The 14,681-nt window shown below is 34.6% G+C and overlaps 1 protein-coding gene across 3 annotated transcripts in view; it reads left to right on the forward strand.

The window, feature by feature from the left end:
- Positions 1–14,681, forward strand: part of AGK (acylglycerol kinase) — a 134,223-nt gene that overhangs the window by 71,791 nt on the left and 47,751 nt on the right. For all 3 annotated transcript variants that reach the window (XM_036926112.2, XM_036926115.2, XM_057504839.1), the window contains exons 5-6: positions 5,704–5,779; positions 13,959–14,051. In XM_036926112.2, coding sequence (XP_036782007.2) covers positions 5,704–5,779; positions 13,959–14,051 — 169 coding nt within the window. The remainder of the gene's footprint in view (positions 1–5,703; positions 5,780–13,958; positions 14,052–14,681) is intronic.

The raw sequence follows: 14,681 nt of genomic DNA on the forward strand, positions 1-14,681 counted from the left end.
CCTGGAAGGAGAAATGTTCTCAGTATCACAAGCTCAGCCCTTTATTATTGGGTAAAGCCCCAGAAATGGTAGCGTGGAGAGGAGAATTTTTCCATGTAGCTTTTCGTGTTCATAATTAATTTAGTTTCTTTGTAGTTCTAGACAGGTAAGCATTCAGAGCAGTAGAAATGGTAGGGATATTTGGGTAATTTGTTTATGAATGCTTAGGTAGGCCCTTCATTTGATGTACTCCTTTGAATGGTTTTTCAGAAAATTTGTGCAAGCTTCTCAATTTCTTTTGTAATTCATTATAATTGTTTTGTGTTCAGTCTGCTGTTTGGCAGTTATTTCTTTATAGTTTACGAATGTTGAATTTGGTCTGTGCATATGCTCCTCATTAGCTGCCTTTCCTTCTCTTCCTATTATAAAGTATTGTTCAGAAAATCCAAGCATGCACCTCTGGTCAAAAAGAAAAATAACTTTTTTTTTTTAACAAGGAATGAGTAAATATGGATGTAAAAATTATATGTTTGGTGTTGATTGTTGTGAAAGTACTAGTTTTTTTTCCTGAGAATTGAAAATATTTGGGGTAAAACACAGATCCACTGATTGGTGTATTTAACATTTATTCAACTTTGAGACCAATGTCATTGGGGACTTTTTGCAATTTCTGCATCTCCTAGGCTGTGTTTTTGACTCCTAACCTAACTAGGAGTCACTATCAGAATGATGTGTATACTTCTAAAACACATGAGCTCTTCAACCCAACACTCACTCCAAAGGAGAGATCCACCAGACAGAAAATAAGTAAGGACACAGAGGCACTGAACATCACACTATAACAGATGGACCTAACAGACATCTACAGAACTCTACACCCAAAAGCAGCAGGATACACATTCTTCTCAAGTGCACATGGAACATTTTCCAGAATAAACCACATACTAGGCCACAGAAAGAGCCTCAGTAAATTCAAAGATTGAAATTGTACCAACAAACTTCTCAGATCACAAAGGTATAAAACTACAAATAAACTGTAGAAAGAAAACAAAAAGGCTTACAAACACATGAAGGCTTAACAACATGCTCCTAAATAATCAATGGATCAATGATCAAGTTAAAACAGATCAAGCAATATATGGAGACAAATGACAACAACAGCACAATGTCCCAACTTATGTGGGACACAGCAAAGGCAGTTCTAAGAGGAAAGTATATAGCAATCCAGGCCTATTTAAAGAAGGAAGAACAATTCCAAATAAATAGTCTAAAGTCACAATTATTTAAACTGGAAAAAGAAGAACAAATGAGGTCCAAAGTCAACAGAAGGAGGGACACAATAAAGATCAGAGAAGAAATAAATAAAATTGAGAAGAAAGAACTACAATAGAAAAAATTAATGAAACCAAAAGCTGGTTCTTGGAGAAAATAAACAAAATAGATAAACCCCTAGCCAGACTTATTAAGAAAAAAAGAGAGTCTACACTTATAAACAGAATCAGAAATGAGAAAGGAAAAATCACTATGGACACCACAGAAATACAAAGAATTATTAGAGAATACTATGAACATCTATATGCTAACAAGCTGGATAACCTAGAAGAAATGGAAAACTTTCTAGAAAAATACAACCTTCCAAGACTGACCCAGAAAGAAACAGAAAATCTGAACAGACCAATTACCAGCAATGAAATTGAATCGGTAATCAAAAAACAACCCAAGAACAAAATTCCCGAACCAGATGGATTCACCACTGAATTTTATCAGACATTTAGAGAAGACATAATACCCATTCTCCTTAAAGTTTTCCAAAAAATAGAAAAAGGAGGAATACTTCCAAACTCATTCTATGAAACCAGCATCACTCTAATATCAAAACCAGGCAAAGACACCACGAGAAAAGAAAACTACAGACCAATATCCCTGATGAACATAGATACAAAAATATTGAACAAAATATTAGCAGACCAAATTCAGAAGTACATCAAGAAGATCATACATATGATCAAGTGGGATTCATCTCAGGGATGCAAGGATGGTACGACATTCAAAAATCCATCAACATCATCCACCACATCAACAAAAAGGACAAAAACCACATGATCATCTCTATAGATGCTGAAAAAGCATTTGACAAAATTCAACATCCATTCATGATAAAAACTCTCAACAAAATGGGTATAGAGGGCAACTACCTCAACATAATAAAGGCCATATATGACAAACCCACAGCCAACATCATACTTAACAGCGAGAAGCTGAAAGCTTTTCCTTTAAGATCAGAAACAAGATAAGGATGGCCACTCTCTCCGCTTTTATTCAACATAGTACTGGAGGTCCTAGCGATGGCAATCAGACAACACAAAGAAATAAAAGGCATCCAGATTGGTAAGGAAGAACTCAAACTGACATGATATTGTACATAGAAAACCCTGAAGAATCCAGTTCAATACTAATAGAACTAATATATGAATTCAGCAAAGTTGCAGGGTATAAAATTAATACACAGAAATCTGTTGCATTCCTATACACTAACAACGAACTAGCATAAAGAGAAATCAGGAAAACAATTCCATTCACAATTGCATCAAAAAGAATAAAATACCTAGCCAAGGAAGTGAAAGACGTATACTCTGAAGACTGCAAGACACTTTTAAGAGAAATTAAAGAGGACCCTAATAAATGGAAATTCATCCTATGCTCTTGGGTAGGAAGAATTAATATTGTCAAAATGGCCATCCTGCCTAAAGCAACCTACAGATTCAATGCACTCCCTATCAGAATACCAACAGCATTCTTCAACGAACTGGAACAAATAGTTCTCAAATTCATATGGAAGCACAAAAGACCTCGAATAGCCAAAACAATCCTGAGAAGGAAGAATAAAGCAGGGGGAATCTTGCTCCCCAACTTCAAGCTCTACTACAAAGCCACAGTAATTAAGACAATTTGGTACTGGCACAAGAATAGACCCATAGACCAATGGAACAGAATAGAGAGTCCACATATTAATCTAAGCATATATGGTCAATTAATATATGATAAAGAAGCCATGGATATACAATGGGAAATGACAGCCTCTTAAACAGCTGGTGTTGGTAAAACTGGACAACTACATGTAAGAGAATGAAACTGGATTACTGTCTAACTCCATGCACAAAAGTAAACTTGAAATGGATCAAATACCTGAATGTAAGTCATGAAACCATAAAACTCTTAGAGGAAAACATAGGCAAAACTCTCTTGAATATAAACATGAACAACTTCTTCATGAACATATCTCCACATGTAAGGGAAACAAAAGCAAAAATGAACAAGTGGGACTATATCAAACTAAAAACCTTCTGTACAGCAAAGGACACCATCATTAGAATAGAAAGGCATCCTACAGTATGTGAGAATATATTCATAAATGACTTATCCGATAAAGGGTTGACATCCAAAATATATAAAGAGCTCATGCACCTCAACAAACAAAAAGCAAATAATCCAATGAAAAAACAGGTAGGGGATCTGAACAGACACTTCTCCAAAGAAGAAATTCAGGTGGCCAGGAGACACACGAAAAGATGCTCCACATCACTAATCATCAGAGAAATGCAAATTAAAACCACATTGGGATATCACTTCACACAAGTTAGATTGGCCAGCATCGAAAAGACGAACAACAACAAATGTTGGTGAGAATGTGGAGAAAGGGGAGCCCTCCTACACTGCTGGTGGGAATGTCAATTAGTTCAACTCTTGTGGAAAGCAGTATGGAGGTTCCTCGAAAAATTAAAAATAGAAATACCATTTGACTGAGGAATTCCACTCCTAGGGATTTACCCTAAGAATGCAGGAGTCCAGTTTCAAAAAGACATATGCACCACTATGTTAATCACAGCACTATTTACAATAGCCAAGAAATGGAAGCAACCTAAGTGTCCATTAGTAGATGAATGGATAAAGAAGATGTGGTACATATACACAATGGAACATTATTCAGCCATAAGAAGAAAACAAATCCTACAGTTTGCAACAACATGGATGGAGCTAGAGGGTATTATCCTCAGTGAAATAAGCCAGGCAGAGAAAGACAAGTATCAAATGATTTCACTCATCTGTCAAGTGTAAAAACAAAGAAAAAACTGAAGGGACAAAACAGCAGCAGAATCACAGAACCCAAGAATGGACTAACAGTTACCAAAGGAATAGGGACTGGGAGGATGGGTGAGAAGGGTGGGATAAGGGTAAAAATGGGCATTATGATTAGCACACATAATATAGGGGGGTGCATGGAGAAGGCAGTGTAGCATAGAGGAGACAAGTAGTGATTCTATAGCATCTTACTATACTGATGGACAGTGACTCTAATGGAATATGTGGTGGGGACTTGATAATGGGGGGCATCTAGTAACCACAATGTTGCTCATGTAATTGTATATTAATGATACCTAAATACATACATACATACATACATATATACATGCACACACACACAAGTTACTGTAAGGGATGTTTAACTGTTTCTGTTAATCTGAGACATCACAATTATGTCATTTCTTTTTCCTCAGAATTTGCATATATACATTTGGAGTGGGTTTATTTATTCATTTGTTTATGAATTAATGTGTCTGATACACATTAAGTATCTTCTGACTGTGCCAAATATAATCCTAGAGGCCAGGGAATTCAAGGATTAATAAAATGTGGTGTCTGCTTTTTTTAAATTAAGTTATCATTGATATACACTCTTATGAAGGTTTCACATGATTGTGGTTACCACAGTCACCCATATTATTAAGTCCCCCCCATACCCATTGAAGTCACTGTCCATCAGTGTAGTATGATGCCGCAGAGTCATTACTTGTCTTTTCTGTGCTACACTGTCTTCCCCGTGGTGGTGTCTGTTTTTTGCAAGGCTTCCAGTCCAGTCCTGAAGACTGTCTTGCAAATCAACAATCATCATGCTGTGGAAAGTTCCTAACAGAGGTGTGTACCAAGTGATAGGACACCACAGACAAAGGCATGACTATGCCTGGGGTTTTGGGCCAGCTACTGATTATGTAGCTACATTTAATAATTTTGAACTTTTCCCTTTCCTAGCAGAATTCTGCCATCATGAAAAATAATTTCTCTGGGGATTTCACTACAAGTTTAAAACTCAAAAAATGGAAATATGCCTAGTATTTGAAATTATTATAAGTGTGTATTTCTCCCCCAGAGGTTGTGTCCACTGAGTTAGAATTAAGCAGTATTCTGTTTGGTTCAATTTATTCCCTCATGAAAAATGTTAGAGTGAATTCATTCTTTACATTATACTTAAGTTACAGGTATTTTTGTCTGCTTTGTCATATTGTCTCCATAGCTCTTAAATCTGTGTCAAACACATAGTAGGTGCTCAATAAATATTTGTTGATGAATCAGACATTGTTGCCTGAGTGGAGTCATATCTAGCACACTTTCTTCCCCTAGAGGAACTAGTCTGTGAACTCTAAGCAACTCAGGTGGATAAGAGCTTATTGTATTAGATAAAGGGTAAACTCCTGGAGGCCCCAGAGTACAAGAATCTGTGTTTCTGTCTGTAGAAACTCTTTACTCAATTGTTCAACTTCCTGTACTTGAACAAAGAAAGGAAACCCATGTTCCTTAGCTTATTTGTTGTTCTACTCTAAAGAGGGTAGTTGGGCTTTTTATTGAGAACTCATGTTAAAATATTTGCATTTTTTCCTTTGTCTACAGCAAAGCAAGGACTCTATTTGAAAAAAATGCTGCCCCGATTTTACATTTATCTGGCATGGATGTGACTATCGTTAAGGTGAGGACTGCTCCAGAGTGTTGATTTTATTCAAGCTACCACTCCTTATAACATATCATCTCTCTTGACTTGTTAGCAGAAATCACTTACCACTTAAGAAGATAAGAATAGGGAAGTCAATATGTGTCCTCAGTCTGATGATTGATAAAAGCAATTTTGTTTTTTCAAAGCTTTTTATTTTCAGAATACGATTAGATAGAGGCATGAACTTGATTCCTTTCATCTAAAAGATAGGATTTGTCTCTTAGAGATGGAAGTTGTTATAGCTGTAAGAATTATTTTCTTGGAAAAAATAACGTTCCATTTTGAGTAATATAGTTTCTTAGTAGTTCCTCAAACAGGTAAACATTTTCTATTGGGTGAGGAGTTATGTCTGGTGAGGAATTTTAAATGGTAAAGCTTTGGAATTTATGGGATTTAGGTAAGAAGAAAAGAGGATAAAAATAAGTTGTAAGGAATCATGCTATTTCAGAAAATGCCTCAAAACTCCATTTTGTTGACTTTTAAGTGATAATGTATGTAGTGTGTACATAGGTGTGTGTGTTTAATGGAAGTCAGTGTTACCATGTTTGTAAGTCTATGGTTTATCTATTTTTAATATTAAAGACTTTCATTAAGTCATGGAGATTAAAAGGTCATTTAGTCCAATTTACCATGCAATGTTGAACTCTATTCTCTAACTTGTGTGATATGGTTTTCCTGCTGTCTGCCTCCAGGGATGGGAGAAAGGGAAGAAAACTAAGATTTATTTGAGTGTCTGTAATGTGTATAACAGACTCTACATGTAAGAGATCCTAGAATTGTTACATAAGACTGATATTACTTGTTCCTTGAATGTTTGGTTAAACTCACAAGTAAGGCCATCTGGGCTTGGAGCTTTCTTTGGAGGAAATTCTTTTGTATATTATATTTTGTCAATTGGCTCTAGAAGTACTCAATTTCTGTTTTGTCTTGAGTTAGTTTTTGGTAAGGTAAATTTTTCAAGAAATTCATTTCATCTCAGCTTTCAAATGAATTGACATCAAGTTGTTCATATCCTCTTTTTAAAAATTTCTGTAACATCTGCAATATCTTATTTTCCTTCTTAGTATTGCTTATTTGTGCCCTCTTTTTCCCTTTTTCAATAGTCATGTGAGAGGTATGTCAATTTAATTAATCATTGCCAAGAACCATCTTTTTTGGCTTTTCTCATTTATGTTTGTTTCCTTAATTTCTGGTCTGTCTTTATTGTCTGTCATTCTACTTTCTTGGATTTTTTTCCTGCTGCTCTGACACTTTAACTTGGATGTTTGTTACATTAATTTTCACCCTTTTCTTTATGCATTTAAAGCTATAAATTTCACTCTTCTGCTTCAACTGCATACATTTTGATATATTTTATGCTCATTTAAAAATACTTGCTGACTTCCATCATGATTTTTGTTTGACCTATGAGTTATTTACACATACTTTAAAAATTTCAAATCTAAAGGCTTTGTAGTTGACTTTTTGTTAATGATTTCTGATTTAATTGCATTATGGTAAAAAAAATGTAGTCATATAATTTCAGCATTTTAAAATATATTGAAACTTGTTTTATGGCCTAGCATTTGTTTTGTTTTCAAATATTCCTTGTATACCTCAAAAGAATATGTATCAGTTATTTCATACCATGTTCTGTATATGTCCATTAAGTCAAAGCTATTAATTGTGTGGTTTAAATCTGTGTCGCTAACTGATTTTTTCTTCTGCTTTAACTATAAATCACTGAGAGAAAGGTGTTAGAAATCTTTTACTATGATTGTGAGTTTGTCTATTTATTTTACATAGTTTTGTCCATTTTTGCTTTTTATATTTTGAGACTGTGTCACTAAATACTCTCGAGTTTCAAATTATTTCATTTTTCTCACATTTTGACCCTGACATAGAATGATTCTCCTTAGCACTAATACTGCCTTTTGCCATAGTCTATCTTACCTACTATTATTAATAAGTACTCTAACTTACTTTGTTTAGTTTTTGCCTGGTCTAATTTTTACATCCCTTTACTTTCAGCCTTTTTGTGTCCTTATAGTTTAGATCCATCATTATTTAAGGCATGATAACAGGACATTTTGAAGATCATTTTTTTTTTGGTCTTTTTACTGGACCATTTAATGCATTACCATTTTATTGTAAATTATCAATAGATTTTTATTCTAATTATCTATAACTAGTTATACTAGTTGTCTACTGTTGTATGTCAAACTGCTTCAACAAGTATTTTTTTTGCTTATGATTCTGTTGGTCAGAAGTGTGTTTTCAGAACTGTTCTTACACTGGTCTTGTGTGGGTTCCTCAGTGGTGTGGCTGAGGAGGAATGGTCTAAGATGGCCTGACTCATACATCTTTAGGTTGATGTTGGCTGTTGCCTGGTTCTTGTGGTCTTCACCAGGCATTTTCATGTGGTAGCTGGGTTCCTTGAAGTAAATTACAGACATCATCTCATTTTACTCATAAATACTTCAGTATGCATTTTTTCTAAAAAGGATACTTTTCTAAAAAAACCACTGGGTCATTATTATACCCAGTAAAAGTAACAATTCTCTAATATCATCTTATGCTACCTAGCCAATGTTGAGATGTCCAGGACTCACATATTTATGATTTTTTCCAACTTAAGATATTTATAAATTATCTGCAATTACTGATATGTACATGTCAAAATACACAGAAAATGGAAATTTGAAAGAATGAGATTTAAAAACTGATAGAAATACGATACCTCTTCTTATACCTCAGTACAAACTGCTGCATTCTTCAGGGTTTATTTCCTTTCTTTTTTATTAACTTTTATTTTGAAATAGTTTTAAGCTTACAAAAAAATACAAATTTCCATATGCAGTATAAACAAGTCCCAAAATATTAACATTTTACCATGTTTGTGTACATTCTGTCTACATATGTGTTGTGTGTATGTGTATACATGTATATATTTCTGTTAGTTTTCTGAATTGTTTGAAAGTTATAGAAGTAATGTCCCTTTACCTCTAAATACATAAAAATTACATTCTCTTACATAACCACAGAACAATTATCAAAATAAATACAGCACTGCTACAATATTATACAATAATATACAATATTGCTATAATACTGTTAACCTAATTTATGAGTTTATTCAAATCAAGTCAGTTATTCCACAGATGTGCTCCATAACAAAAGGAAAAACGGCCAGGATCACATGTTGCATTTAGTTGTCATATCTCTTCAGTCAATTTTAATTTTCAAAAAGTACTTTAATGCTTTTCTTTTTCCTTCATGGCCTTCACATTTTTGGAGAGTTCATGTCTTTTTATTTTTAGAATGTCCTTGAATTTGATTTTATGTTGTTTTTTCATGGTTAGGTTCAGGTTATGTATTTTTTCACAGAAATACTACAGAAAGAAGGTTGTGTCTTTCTCAGTGTATAATATACGTTATTCGTGGGAACTTTTTGAATTGAATTATTAACTTGAAGTTTTCCAGATTACACAGGTAGCATGAATTTGGGTTACCTGTGTGAGGACTAGCTCAAAGTCATGCATTCTTAGGGAAGATTTTTATGCCTTCCATTTAACACCAAATTTTAGAATAGAAAATCTTCCTTACGTCCCCTGGAATAGGTCAGTATGATTTTTAATTTACTCTTAAAGTGAATATGTGGATTTTTGAGTTCTGGGTGGGTTTTGGTTCTCCTATTAAACTTGCCAACCTTGAGCAGGTCTTGGAATTTGTCTCCTTTCCCTAGAACCTGGTGAAGCTTTGAAAACCAAAGTTTAGGTCCACCTGATTCATGAGACACCCTCAAGGCATTTACTGTTTAGGTGCTCATTTTTGGTTTAGTACTGCTTATTCTAATTTATCAATGCATCAGAGATGTTTTTCATATTTACCCTGTAGCTTTAATTTGCATTGGCAGGGTACCTAGTTACCATTGTATTAGAAATGGATTTGTAGCACTATACGTCAGTGATTTTATTTAAATCACATAAAGCCTAGAGAGGTTGAGTGTTAGCTTCTTTATTTTATGAATGAGGAAACTGAGGATGCAAACATCTAGAAATCTGCCCAGTTACACAAATAATAGTGACGGAGATGGGGTTTAAGTGCAGGCCTGCTGACTTTAAAGCATGTGTATTCTACCTTGAGCAACTTACTACTCTCTGAGACAACCTGTTTCATCTCAAGAGAACACTATTAGAATGTTCTTCCTTATTTTGAGAAGGAATCTGTTTCCTAGGAGTCTTTACACATAGATAAGTGGTTCTCAACTTTGACTGCACATTAACTTACCTGGATTGCTTTACAAATATAACTGCTTAGATCTCATTTATAACTCACTTCCCATTTATAACTGTGTGGAGTCGAGGCATTTGCAGTTACAAGAAAGGGAAAAAAACATCCCAGGTGATTCTAATGTGTGGTTGGATGGAGAATCACTGACCTAGGTCCTAGTTCTGTCCCTCGTGGTCATGTGAAACAAGCCCAGTCCTTCTCTGTAATAGTCTTTGGAATATATGAAGAATGTTATCCTGATTCTCCCTTAAGTATTCTCCAGTTTAAACATTCCCAGTTTCTTTACAAGGTACATGGTTTCAAATCTGTGACATCCTTTTTGCTTCCTTAGATGTTCTCCAGTTTTCTTTTCTCTTGAAGTTTGTGCCCAGAAATGATTACAGCACTGTAGGTGTGGTCTATCTACGGGAGAATAAGGCAGGACCCACACACCTCTCATTATATATTGTATTCTTTTGAGCAATTTAATGTCACACTGTTCTGCTATTGTTATTGATACATTATGCTTTTGAGTCATATTGGACTCATTGTCCCCTGAAGTCCCATATACTTTTTTCTTATTGGCCTACTTAAAAAAATTTTTTAAGATAATTTTAGGTTTGTAGAAAATTTCAACAAAAAGCACAGAGAGCTCCTATGAGTCTGCCTCCTTCTCTCTTGCCATCAGTTTCCCCTGTTATTACTATCTTGCATTTGAGTGGCACATTTAGTACAATTGATGAACCAATATTGATATATTATCATTAACTAAAGTCTGTTGTTTACATTAAGAATCATTCCTTGGGTTGTACATTCTGTGGGTTTTGACAAATGTATAATGACATTACAGTATCATACAAAACATTCATTCATCCCTCCCAAACCCCTGGAAACGACTAATCTTTTTACTGCCTATAGTTTTGCCTTTTCTATACCATCATATAGTTGGAATTATATAGTATGTGCCCTTTTCAGATGGCTTCTTTCCTTTAGTAATGTGCATTTAAGGTTTGTCATGTCTTTTTGTGGCTGATAGCTCAGTTCATTTTATCAATGAGTAATATTCCATCATATGGATGTGCAACAGTTTATTAATTCATCTATTGAAGGATATCTTGGTTGCTTCCAGTTTTGACGATTATGAATAAAGCTGCTGTAAAAACATTTGTGTGTAGGTTTTTGTGTGAACATAATTTTTCAACTCATCTGGGTAAAAAAAGCTCATATGGGTAAATCCAGGAGTATAACTGTTGGATTATATGATGAGAGTATGGTTAACTTTGTAAGAAACTGCCAAGTGGCTTTCCAAAGTGGCTGTACCATTTTGTATTCCCACCAGCAATGAATGAGAGTTCTTGTTGCTCCACATCCTCATCATCATCTGGTGCTGTCAGTGTTTTGAGTTGTAACCATTCTAATAGGTGTATTATAGTCTCTTATTCTCTTAATTTGCAATTCTGTAATAACATATAATATTGAGCCTGTTCATTTGCTTGTTTTCCATCTGTATATCTTCATTGGTAAAGTATCTGTTCATATCTTTGCTCTTTGAATTAGGTTTTTGTTTTTTATTGTTGAGTTCTAGAGTTCTTTGCATATTGTGAATACAAGTCCTTTATCAGATATGTGTTTTGCAAATATTTTCTCTGCCTTTTAAGGCTGTCTTTTTATTCTCTTAACAGTGTTTTTCAAAGAGCAGACATTTTTAATTTAAAGGATGCCCAACTTACAAATTTTTTCTTTCATGGAATAGTGCTTTTGGTGATGTACCTAAAACATATTGCCAAAACCAGGCTCACTGAGGTCCTCTACTGTGTTATTTTCTAAAAGTTTTATGGTCTGCATTTTATACTTAGGTCTATGATCCATTTTGGGTTAATTTTTGTGAAAGATAAATGGTTGGTGTCCCAATTCTTTTTTTTTAATTTTCATCATTAGGCCACTCTTTTTTATCCTTCTTCTTTTGGTACATTTGGAATTTTCATCTAAAGATCAGAACCTCAAATGTGTTATCCCTATGAATGTAATCCTTTACATTATGGATTGTTGAATCTGTCAAAATATTTTTGAATTTTGGTTCTTTATATTCATATTTACTAAAAATTTTTTTGCAAGTGTTTACTGACTACTTACTATGAGTTAGCCCTATTTTATGTAGTGGGGATACAGTCTGAACAAAAATACTTTCCCTATTGTCCTCAAAGAGTTTCTATTCAAAATGTGAAAGGAAGGGACATAGATAAAACCAGATATACAAATAAACATGTAATTTGTCAGATGGTATGAGTGCCGAGAAGAAAAATCAAGCAGGGTAAGGTGACTAGAGTAATGGGGCATTAGTTTAGTTCAGAAGGTCAAGGAAGACCAGTTTGATACAGTGACCTTTGAGGAGAGACTTGAAAGAAATGACAGAGTCATGCAGATGCAGGAGGGAAAGAGTACGGGCTGCACAACTGCACGTTCAAAGGCCCTGAGGCAGGTGTGTACTTGGTGTGTTTGAGGAATAGAAAGGAGGCCAGTGTGGCTGGAATGAAATGAGCAAGGGGAGACAGCAAGAGAGGATAAGGTTGGAGAAGGAAGAAGGGACAAGATTGGCAGATTTATATCAGTTATATATTCAGCCAGTTACCTTTCATCTCTGTTGCCCATAAAGTATTGTACAGGAAGAGGCTGAAGGGTGAGCCTTAAAAAATATCATTAGGAATCTACCTCCAATTTGATGTCACTCCACTGAGCCTCTCACTTTGAGCATAGACGTTCAATTGGTAACTCATTCATCTAATTGTATTCTAACATATTGTTTGCCTCATTCTTTGCAAATCCCTGCTGATTCTCAGTGATCACATATTTTGGGGTGCTCACAAACCATCCCTTTTAAACAGGATTGATATATATTCTTTTTTAAAAAAATTAAATATTTGAAAATATATAACTATAAAGCTAGTCATTTCAATTTTAGGATAAAAGAAGGACCATTCATTATAAAATTAAATGGTATCGTTTGGGGACTTCATTTTTCCTCTATGTTAACTGTGCCCCAGGTGTTTTAGCCCACCTGAAATACAAATCTTTAATTTTTGCCTACTAACATGTCTAGTTTAGTGCCACACTAACGTAGACTAGGGGATGTTTTCTATTTTGGTATTAATTGCATTATGTCTAATGTTTGGTTTTAGAGGTGGTTAAAGCTTAGATGGTTCATAGAAGTCTATGTATCTGAGATTAAATATTCTCAATAAAAATGGAGAGGCTTCGGTACTGTTGTAATTACTTTGAATCATATGTGTACTTCTTCATGTACAGTCATAGCAACACCATCATAACCTATTTAGTACAGTACCAATTATGAACCTTGCTGGTTGCTTTACAACAATAGTATGAGGAAACTATTATTACCCCTTCCCCCAACACACATAATTTCAGTGATACAGAAATTAAAATCTTGAGAGTTTAAGGCCAGTCAGCTAAACAGTGGCAGAGTTGGGATTTAGTCTGGGTCTCTCAAACTCCCAGATCTGCTTCTCTGCTTGTGTGTACTTCCTTCCTGCTTTGACTTCCTGCTTTCAAATGAAAGGCGCTAGGTAAATAATCTAAGAGAATCTGCACTGGGCTGGAATTGAGTCCTTTCACTAGCTTGTTATGTAACAGACAAATTACTGGGTTTGAGTTTCATTTTTAAGGTAAGATTAAAGATGGTTTCTGAGATCCCTTTTGGCTCTAACAGTATAAAACTATAAAAGCTATACATAATTGCTTTGATAGCTGTTTAGTTTTTTAATGTCCACCAATTATGAAGAATTTAAGACTCAATGTAAAACTTTAAATAAAATATCCCATATCTTTAAATCGTTGACATTGTGGCCCTAGGAGGATAAATTTACCAAAGGCTTCTTTTGTATTTCAGACAGATTATGAAGGCCAAGCCAAGAAACTGCTGGAACTGATGGAAAACACAGATGTGATCATTGTTGCCGGAGGAGATGGGACATTGCAGGAGGTATGGCTGTTTTTCTGTTTGTGACCATTTTGAAGGGAGGAGAATAGAAATGAGAGCAATGGTATAAACAGGTTGTAATTTAAGGAAATTATTTGTGTAATCCATTCTTTTAAGATTATTGCTAAGACAAAAATAATGTTCTCTTACTATGTTTTTCTCATGTACTTTTATTTCATTGCTTTGTGTAAACTGTATACCCAGAACATAGAAGTGTTTTTCTTTTATCCAATTTAAATTTGAAGAAGTTGAATAAAACAGGAGACAAAAATGGTGATGGGTATAATAAGCTTTCTATATTTTGGACTCTTAAGAAGTAGCCCTTTTTGTTATGGAATCATAGTTCCAGTGATGAGGAATGTTTCTTAGAAAATAAATCTAAATAAAGATTCTGTTTAAAAAAATACATCTGTCGGAGAGAGCAAAAAAAGATGGCAGCATGAGAAATGAGGCAGAAATCTCCTCCCGAAACCACATATAATATGAAAATACAGCAAATACAACTATTCCTAAAAGAGTGACCAGAAGTAAGAGTGCACCAGCTAGTCTACATCTGGTAAAAGAGAACATTTCATGGAAAAGGGTAAAGTAATAAAGCTGTGACTTGGTGGGACCCGAGCACTCCCCCACCCA

The sequence above is a fragment of the Manis pentadactyla genome, chromosome 7, assembly GCF_030020395.1.
Source record: "Manis pentadactyla isolate mManPen7 chromosome 7, mManPen7.hap1, whole genome shotgun sequence".
Classification (NCBI taxonomy): Eukaryota; Metazoa; Chordata; class Mammalia; order Pholidota; family Manidae; genus Manis; species Manis pentadactyla.